Source organism: Pangasianodon hypophthalmus, chromosome 16 (assembly GCF_027358585.1).
Source record: "Pangasianodon hypophthalmus isolate fPanHyp1 chromosome 16, fPanHyp1.pri, whole genome shotgun sequence".
In the NCBI taxonomy this organism is placed as follows: Eukaryota; Metazoa; Chordata; class Actinopteri; order Siluriformes; family Pangasiidae; genus Pangasianodon; species Pangasianodon hypophthalmus.
The window spans coordinates 21,864,422-21,874,796 of NC_069725.1; the positions used below are offsets into that span (position 1 = coordinate 21,864,422).

At 39.1% G+C, this 10,375-nt stretch overlaps 1 protein-coding gene across 1 annotated transcript; it reads right to left on the reverse strand.

Annotated features, from left to right (window-relative positions):
• Positions 1–9: 9 nt before the first annotated feature.
• On the reverse strand, positions 10–6,320 carry ftr92 (finTRIM family, member 92). The gene is made up of 6 exons (XM_026920917.3): positions 5,506–6,320; positions 4,840–4,923; positions 3,680–3,913; positions 2,521–2,674; positions 2,350–2,409; positions 10–1,846 (listed from the first exon to the last, which is right to left on the reverse strand). Exons 1-6 carry the CDS (start codon positions 6,256–6,258, stop codon positions 1,212–1,214), a joined length of 1,920 nt encoding a protein of 639 aa, XP_026776718.3. The 5' UTR covers positions 6,259–6,320; the 3' UTR covers positions 10–1,211.
• Positions 6,321–10,375: the final 4,055 nt, after the last annotated feature.

Sequence of the window (10,375 nt, forward strand, 5' to 3'; positions counted from 1 at the left end):
TCAGAATGATCAGATGAATCATATTTAATTTGATGTTGAATCACAGCAGTGGCTGTTAAAAAAAAAAAAAACCAAAAAAACTAAAACAAAATAAAACAGGTAAACAAATACAGGAGTTTTTGAGAATAAAAGGACACGGGTATGTACATTGAGTCATTTAACATGAAAATGATGTACTGTTGACAGGAAGGCTCTCCTGATAATAGGAGTGGCAACTTGTAGTCTGTTTTGGGGTGAAACAGGCAAAACACACAAACAGTTCAGAGCAGAAATTCTCCTGGGAGCTGGTACTGACATCCACTGCATTGCAAATACTGTTTATTCAAAATCCACACTGCTATTTAGGACAAAACCTTTTCTCAGCTGAGTGTCTCGGGTTGAGTGCACTAAGGGCGCAGCTCACAGTTTATATAACGGTTTGTGATTAATAAATGGCTCCATTTTATTATAATGGAAAGTGAACAAATCATTTGAGCAGGATAAATATATAAATGTTTTTTTGCTCCTGGGATGTTTTTGGTCAAATGGAATGAATTGTTTTCATGAATGCAGATCAAAACTAAAATACCTCATCATAGACTACAAATTAAGTGTAACATCAATTCCTGAGTAATTTGAACATTAATTGAGCATCAAATATTTTTAAAGAAAACAGGCTTAAGCCGAAATTCAGTAGTGGAGAATATTCTACTATGATGATGATGATGATGATGATGATGAGAGAGCAAAAAAAAAAAAAAAAAAAAAAAAAGCACATGGAAAAGTTCCCAACCCTGAATGTACAAGAATATTTAACCCTTTTACATGGATTTTCAGTGGGGTTTTTTTTTCTTCCAGTTTTGCTTCTGTAAAAGTTGAACAGGAACCTTTTTTAGGTGCCAGAAATCCCATTTTTCTTTCTTTTTCCCCATTTTTTGGATTTTCACAGCTATTGACAGCTATCACTTCTAGAAGGCGAAGGCTAATACATGCCTGATAAAGCCAGCCACTGCACCAATGAATAGCTGAATATGCTTGGAGGAGACATTAAGTGAGCCTAACAGTAAGTAAGTCCTGTGATTGGCTAGCATTGCTCTGATTGACACAAAAGAAAATGCTATCATTGCTCATGGAGAGCAAATCCATTTATCCTTTACATGGACTCTCGGGCATAGATGCCTGTGGCATTGTTAGGTTTCAACCTAGTGATCCCCTGACAACAGGTCGAAATGTTAAACACCAGCCCCAAAGGGGAGCCCATTGTGCTCTTTTCTTCGTGTGTTTTTTCCATTCTCAGTTGTACTGCTCTTGACTCTTTGGGTATCTGTTTGTTTTGCCTCTGTGTCTGGCTGGCATATCTTCACTGTGGATCCCTGATACAACCCAAACCCGGCATATAGAGGCTGTGTGAACCTCGTCTCTGCTCTGTGGAGGAGCGTCATACAGTCCGAGACGCTATAGAAGGCCAGCACTCCGGCCTTGTAGTCGAGATACACCCCTATCCTGTGGGATACAGGTGCTGAGATGTCCGTTTCGACATTGTCATGCACAAAAGCATATTTCAATATGGCACAGTCCAAACTCCAGCTCTGTTTGTTGTACCCAAAGCTGCATTCATCATCTTCTCCCTTCCGGGTGATGTCTCTGTACGAGACTGCAATGTCCACTCCATGTAATCCCGTCCACTCGGCCTCCCAGTAGCAGCGTGTATTCAGAGGCTCTCGGCACAGAACCTGAGCCCACCAGTCAAAGCGTTCAGTGTGGTCAGGGTAGGGCTGGCACTTGGTGCTGCACGCCACGCTCTTCTCTTCACACATCTTCAGGCTCTGGTGGGCTGTGTTGGGGTCCAGAGACAGCGGGACCAGATCTGAAACGAGAGAAATGTTGAATGATGGTGTAGACCAGTCGTCATCAAACCGGCCTCTGATGATCTACCTTGCTGAAGAATTCATTTCCAACCCTGATTGAATACATCTTATCCAGATCACCAATCCACTTAATTAGCTGGATACAGTGTTTTAGATTTGGGTTGGAGCTGAACTCTGGTGGAAGCTAGATCTCCAGGAGGAGGGTTTGGTGACTACTGGTGTAAACCCACAAAATGGAAAAAAAAAAGGATTCTGGTCACAGTTGTGGTGGATCCAGAGACTATCCTAGGAACGCTGCTTGTGGGTTCATACCTAGGGGCAATTTACAGTCACCAATCCACCTAAAGGTGTGTTTTTGGGAGGTGGGAGGAAACTCACAGAGACAGTAACCCAAACTCAGGATCGAACCTGGGATTCTGGAGCTGTGGTTTGGTAATGGAGCTCTAAGGCTAATGTAGGTAACTAGGTAACAAGTAAGGCAAGCTTATTATTGTCTACTCACATTGCAGGAAGTCCTTTCTTGTCTTCGGTTCAGAAGGAACTACAATCTTGTCTTTTTTCACTGAAGCAAAATCAAATCGGTAATTGGGCAAATATACAGTAACGATCAAATAGTCTATCAGAGTCGTGGTATCTGTGAGTATTAACCTAACCTAACCTAACAGTGCCTTACCTGCTGCTGCTATTTGATCAAATTCACGCTGCCAGATGTCTTCTATCTGCTCCTTGAGCACAGAGATGGATTTCACCACTTCGCCGAAAGAGAACTGAGGATTGACTGTCATCTTTAAGACATTTGCAGAAGTGAGACTCAGGGCCTGAACTGACTGCAGAGAGGTTCAGACATAAAAAAGACAGAAGAAACAAGAATAACCAAATTATCTTCTTAGATCTGTTTATTAGGTAAACAATAAAACAGTTGGGGGTATGCTGTTTTAGGAAAATCATCAACAGGGTGGTGTGATACAGCATAACGTGAAGAGGAGTTACTGGTGATTATTTTCCAGTAGCAGCAGTGTTTTAGTCTTATACCACAGTAATTTGATATTTTTTTATTTGCTAAAAAATCTTTTTTTTTTTTTAATCTGTATATAGTAACATTTAATGTTTTGGGACTTCATTTATTAAAAAAAAAATGCAATACTGCATTTCTGCTGGCAGTTTGTTAGCAAACCTATATATCATGATGCATGTCATGTATCGTGATATGATCATTTTGTCATGTCGGCCACTCCTAATGCACACATTTAATAACTCAGGTCTGTCTGACCCGTGTACACACTCAAATTAAGAACTGAATCAAAATTGTTTAAAAAAAAAAATTTAGCATGACTTTACTACAAGTTCATGGAATGAATAAGGAAAACAAAACTAACCTAAAATGTATAGGATACAAGATCACAAAGCCAAGAAATATGGCATGGACGTATACCAGATGTTGCCAAGAAGATCCCAAAGAAAGAGACTAGGATTAAACTTGACAAACTAGAGCGCATCACATGGTACAGGCCACAACATCATTCAAGAGGTATGGACAAGGTGTAACCGGAATAAGAGCGAAGGAAGCGTTCATGATGCCCTCAAAAAGTATCTTTAGTGTGCCCAATGATAATAGATTTTTTTTTTTTTTTTTAAATAAATGCTTTTTTGTGTTATGTAGCACTGGTAAGCACTGGAAACTAACTAGCTAATGTCTAACTGTTAGCAGAAAATGAAAATATCCTGTTATTCCTGAGTGTGTGTGTACACAGTCAGGCAGCCAGTAGCCAAATTCTCAGGATCTTCTTGGTGCCCTATGTAGAATATTTGTGTGAACTAGTCAGCCGTGTTACCTGTAGGAAGTGGATGTCATTCTGAGTGCTCGAGAGCTGCTCCATCTCAGCATCACTCCTCTTCAGCTCAGTTAACTCCTCCTCCACCTGCTTCATCACCTCCTTGATTCGGTCCAGTTCTGCTCGCTCCTGAGCTCGGATCAGGACCTTCATCAGAGACTGGCTGCCCTGTATAGAGCGGATCAGCTCGGTGAAAAGCCGCTCGCTCTCCTCCTCCGTAGCTATTGCGATGTGCTGTTTATTATAACACAGTGGAAATGTAGAATGAGCTAGGGGAGGAATAAAGCACTGCAGGGTGTGCTGTTGTAGGAAAATAATCAACGATAGGGTGACCTGACGTGAAGCTGGGTTACTTTTTTCCAGTAACACCATACTCTGAAGTGTTTTATTCTTCTTATAATATAGAAATTTGCCAGCAATTACATTTGTTATTCACTGATTTACAACACATCATACTTTTCTTTTTTAATTTATAGTCCTATTTAATGGTGTGGAAGGTCTGTGAAACAAGTTAGTTCCTGTTATCACTTATGTTGTAACACCTATAAACCTTTGTTCCCTCACCAGCCTCTCCATTTTCTCTCTCTTGAAGTGAATGAGACGAAATGCAGCTTGTCATGTTAGAGAGAAACCAGGAAGCACAAACTTCTCTGTCCTTTCCTGTAGCAGAAAACGCTGTTCCAAAGCACTGACACTGGAGACTCCTTCCATAAATGTTATACAAAATTTCACCATATTGACAATTATACATTTTTCTATTACACTATTTCATTTATTATTATATTAGATTATGTGGTGTGTTGACCATACAAGTCCATGTGAATTAGCTTTTACCACAGAAAGGATGTATTAGAAGCACATTAACGTAACCCTGTGATTTTCAGACGGATTACTGTCAGACCTGCTGTCACAACATCTCCTGACCAATCAGATTTGAGAATACAACAGCGTTTGTGTTTGTAGAAACACTATTAAACAATAAGGCTGTCTCTAGGAACGTTTATTATGGAGTTCAGATGTGAGGTTAGAAGAGATGATGCCATATTTAGGTATTATATATGAAGATAAATATTTTAATGTCCTTACTGAAATCCTGACTGCTGGAAGTTTTAGCTCTCTGACACGACAAGAACGGATCCATGTGTAGAGACAGCACTTACCCTGAGAGAGTTTTTAGCCAAGCGAAGCTCCTTTAGCTGCTTCTCTTGCTCTGTGATCATCTGCTTGGAATTTCTTAACTCCTCCTAGGGGTTAGTCAGCAACATGCTTTAGCTTTTCCAAGATATCTTTAGTTTGCATTGAATATATAAAGCTCAATAAATCTAAGAACTCTTATAAAAAAATCTGCCCAAAACCATGTTGAGTTCTTCTCTGTCATACCCGTGCTGATGAGGTTTAAGACAAAGTGTGGCTTAGTGTCATCAATAAACACGAGTAAAGCTACACCATGTAGATGAATGCTGGAACAGTATGGGAAGGCCATCTTGGACCTTTTGCATTAAACAAGTCATTGAGTCACTGGTCACGGTTTGGGGTCTTGATGTTTTCCCCCTTTTCTAATCTATGCTAAGTTCTCAGGTGCATTTGAAGAACCGAAATTGCCTGTTTGTAAATTATCAAGATTTGGTATACGTTATTTTATTTTGGATTTGTTAAGCAATATATAAAGAATGGTGTCCTGGGCACAAAAATATACAAGTGTATAAATTATTTGTCATATAAACTCCTAGTCAGTAATGATCTCATTAATTACCCTTAAAGGTAATTCATTTAGGAAATACATGACTTAAACACATTATTATTATTATTATTATTAATCACCTCACCTTCTTTTCTGCCTGTCCTGCTGCCACCATGTCATGCCCTTTATGATCCTCCAGCATGCACATGCAACAGATACGTTGTTTGTCTTTAAGGCAATAAACCTCCAGGACTTTACCGTGTATGGAGCACGTCGTGGCCTGTAGCTGATCAGAAGCATCCACCAGAGTGTGTGCAGCCCTCACATGGAGGTCGTTGTGCAGCCGGAGGTGTGTGTCACAGTATGAGGCCAGACACATCAGGCAGGACCTGACAGCTTTGTGTGTGCTGTCAGTGCACGCGTCGCAGGCCACGTCCTCAGGCCTGGAAGTGGTGTCTGCTGTGGTGTGCATGTGGAAAGCTGTCTTTCTCAGTTTGTCCACAGGGCTGCCCTGCTCAGGCCTGGTCAAGCTGGAAGAGGATGGACCAGCAGCTGGGGCTGCTGAGGGTTCAGTGTAGAGATCTGTCTCTCTGAGACTGTCCACAGCTGTGTCCACTGGTCCATCCTGATCAGGCTTGGTGGAGAAAGTTTGTGAACACTGTGGGCAGCTGTACGAGCCTGTGCGTTCATACTTACTGACCAAGCCGTCAGTGCAGGAAGTGCAGTAGTAGTGCCCACAGGGAATAGTAACAACATCCTTAGACTTTGTAAGACACAAACAGCACTCAGGAAGGTTCCGTGAGCGTGGCTTGCTGGTGGTTATCATTTTTAATGTATGCAGCAGGGAAGAGTAAAAGAGATCTGTCCCGGAAGCAGAGAACCACAATTTCAGTTTCATTTCTCAGGATCTCTCTTCGCATGTGGAGGAGGAGCTTCTCAGACCATTGTGTGTGTGTGTGTGTGTGTGTGTGTGAGAGAGAGAGAGAGATGTCACAAACACAAATGAGATGTCATGTGACAAAATATGGCTGTTAGAGAGTACACACACACACACACACACACACACACACACAACTTAACAAGCTAAAACTACTGTAAGTAGCACGGCTGAAGTCTTTGCATGTTTGTCTTCATTTCTTAGGAAGAGAGGAGCAATGAACCAAAGTGCCTGACTGTGTAAGTGAACTTGTTACCTTCAGTAAGCTTAATTTATTCAGCAAAACCCGTTGTGATGAGCAACAAATGGTCCCAGTGGATGGTCAGGAAACAACAAGACAAGTTAAACAAGAGGTAAAGATCATGTTCATTAAGACATTATGTTTGTGTGTTTGGATCTTTCCACGTTTTTGTTTCTGGGGGAAATGTTGGTGAACTTTGATGCTTTACTGCCACCTCCTGGTGTGATGTTAGTGCTCAAACAACATACAGGGGTTAGATCAAATGAATACAGGGACTAGATCAAATGAATACAGGGACTAGATCAAATGAATTCAGGGACTAGATCAAATGAGTACAGGGGTTAGATCAAATGAATACAGGGAACAGATCAAATGAGTACTGGGGTTAGATCAAATGAATACAGGGAACAGATCAAATGAGTACTGGGACTAGATTAAATGAATACAGGGACTAGATCAAATGAGTACAGGGGTTAGATCAAATGAATACAGGGAACAGATCAAATGAGTACAGGGGTTAGATCAAATGAATACAGGGAACAGATCAAATGAGTACTGGGACTAGATTAAATGAATACAGGGACTAGATCAAATGAGTACAGGGAGTAGATCAAATGAGTACAGGGAGTAGATCAAATGAGTACAGGGAGTAGATCAAATGAATACAGGGACTAGATCAAATGAGTACTGGGACTAGATTAAATGAATACAGGGAGTAGATCAAATGAATACAGGGAGTAGATCAAATGAGTACAGGGAGTAGATCAAATGAGTACAGGGAGTAGATCAAATGAATACAGGGAACAGATCAAATGAGTACAGGGAACAGATCAAATGAAAGAAGTCCATGCTATATGTATGTGACTTGCAGTGTGAATTAAGAAGAGAGCACCAAATATTATAAAAATCTCTGATCCCATTGTTAAAATTGCAGGTCTCTTAGTAAAGAAAGAGAAAATCCCATCCAAAATAGTCCCAAAAAATAATGAAACAATTAACCATTTAATGTATGAAAGTCTAGCACTTACAGCTGTAATGAGGTGTATCACAATGCAAAAATCTGACGACGTGCCTGTTAGAAATATGTGATTCACATCCTGCATATCAGCATTCAATTAATTATCTAATCTAATGCAATTGCACTGTTTGAACACCAGAGGTCCCAATCTGTCTAACAGAGTTGGTATGAAGCTTCCAGAACACACATACCAAAAAGACAGTGAGACATATAATAATAAAAATTACAAATAATAATAATAATGAGTGTATGTATATATATATATATATATATATATATATATATATATATATATATATATATATATATATATATATATATATATATATATATACACATGCATACATACATACATACATACACTGTACAGTAGACCCATAAAATATACAGAGAGCACTGTACAGTAAACCCATAAAATAAAATGAAATAAAATAGCTCCGCATCACAACGACTGACACACATTATAGTATAACATGGTTGTGTAACCATATAAAACAGTTAAAAAGAGCTCTTCAGTAAGCAACACCAGCTGCGATCTACAGGGCCCAAGAACGAGGCCATGGAAGTCGGGCATTTTAGCCGACTTTGATGCTCTATTTCTGGTCTCTATTTCTGATGCCTCAGGCACTGCTACAGATCTCATTATGTTTCAATCCATCATTTCCCCCTGGGTCAGGTTTATAAATGTATTTATTAATTTTTAAAATATGATGAACCTGTAGTACATTTTGTTTCAAATATTAAACCTCTGTTCATAGCAACTTTTGATTTATTTAGTTTTATACAAACAAAAATGCACAGTGTTTTGCATTGTTCATCATACAGAAATAAAAAAGGAGCCTTTTCAGTCTGAATTTTTCTTCATCAAAATTTTGTTCGAAATATTCTGAGAATCAAATTGAATCGAATTGAAGCAAGTATTATGAATACTGTGACCGGAGTGTATTGTTACACCCCTACTGGCACTATACCTATTTTAAATCCAGGCCAATCCTGGGAGCACTGTGTGTGAGGCAGGAACACGGTGTTAAACTCCACACAATAACCTGAGCTCAACATCAAAGCAGCAACGCTTCCTGCTGCACCACCATGCCACTCTTTTGATTTTAGATTTGTCATTTACTGTTTTATTTTTTATGGAAAGCTGCTTTTTAAAGTAAATATCTTCTATAAATAAAGTTGAGTTTGGGATGAGGTTCATGATTTCAGTCCTGGAGTGCAGTATGATTTAGTGATTTCCCTGTTTAAAGACACTTGATTGAAATGATCAGTTAATAACCAAGCTTAGTAAATGTGTTAAAGACACTGACCATCCATGCCTGGACATGATAACCCCTGTGTTGACTTTCCTTTGTCCATTAACTTATGTCCTTGGAATTCCAAAAAAGTAAAGTAAATGCTGCTCGGTCCTCACAGTGATGTGTTTTTTTTTGTTTGTTTGTTTGTTTGTTTTTTTGTCTGCTTCTTTGGCTTAACAGCAACGTACTTCTTAGGAGTTTTAACACCTGGTACTGTACACATTTATGTTTTTCAAAGGTGATGAATTTAAGGTATACAAGAATAGGGACCTTCATTAGTCAGTAAAGCAAGTGGTCCTCAATGTTCATTAATCATTAATGTAACAGTTCTCAAACAAAAAACCCAAAACAAGTTTCTGACGAGCCATGTTTGGTGTCTAGAAGTTTGTTTCAGATTTTTGTGCTGCTTTTGTAGAGCTTTCAATGGAAGCATTTACAGCTGTGCCAAATGATCTCAATTTTAAAAAGAAACTGACAAATTTTGAGATCTCTTTGTGACCTTTTTCTTTAAAAAAAAAAAAATAAGAGTGAATTTTTGAGCAATTGTTAGCAACTATACTGGATACAGCTCTTCAGTTCACATCAGAGCTGCTCATTATACGAGTTGAGAGAGCAGGACTAGTCACTGATCACCTGTTACCAACAACCAATCACTGATCACCTGTTACCAGCGACCAATCACTGATCACCACTGTTACCAGTGACCAATCAGAAGACCAGAAGATGTCACTCATAAGTGACACGAGTGTCAAAGCTTTTCAGAACCTAGAAACAATTTCTTTTCCTCCATCACTACCAATCACTGATCACCATTGTTCTCAGCGACTAATCACTGATCACCATTGTTCTCAATGACCAATCACTGATCACCATTGTTCTCAATGACCACTCACTGATCACTATTGTTCTCAATGACCACTCACTGATCACTATTGTTCTCAATGACCACTCACTGATCACTATTGTTCTCAATGACCAATCACTGATCACCATTGTTCTCAATGACCAATCACTGATCGCCATTGTTCGCAATGACCACTCACTGATCGCGATTGTTCCCAAAGACTAATCACTGATCACCATTGTTCGCAATGACCAATCACTGATCACCATTGTTCGCAATGACCAATCACTGATCACCATTGTTCGCAATGACCAATCACTGATCACCATTGTTCTCAATGACCAATCACTGATCGCCATTGTTCTCAACCAATCACTGATTGCCACTGTTTGTTAATTCTTGGTGATATTTAGAGTAATAAAAGTGTCTTATTCCATACGTCACCATTTTCTTAGTGTCTATTTCACAACTACATACTACCACTGCTTCAATTAGTCTTAATGGAAATTATAGAATTTTGTAAATACACAGTTACTGGGTGGTATAATGGCCAATGATGACTCATCTGTATAAGAAATAAGTTATTCTTCTCTAATGAACCTCTGTTCTCAGGAAACCTTCTTTATTCATGTAACACTTTTTTGATATGCAAGTAAATAAATAAATAAATAAATAAA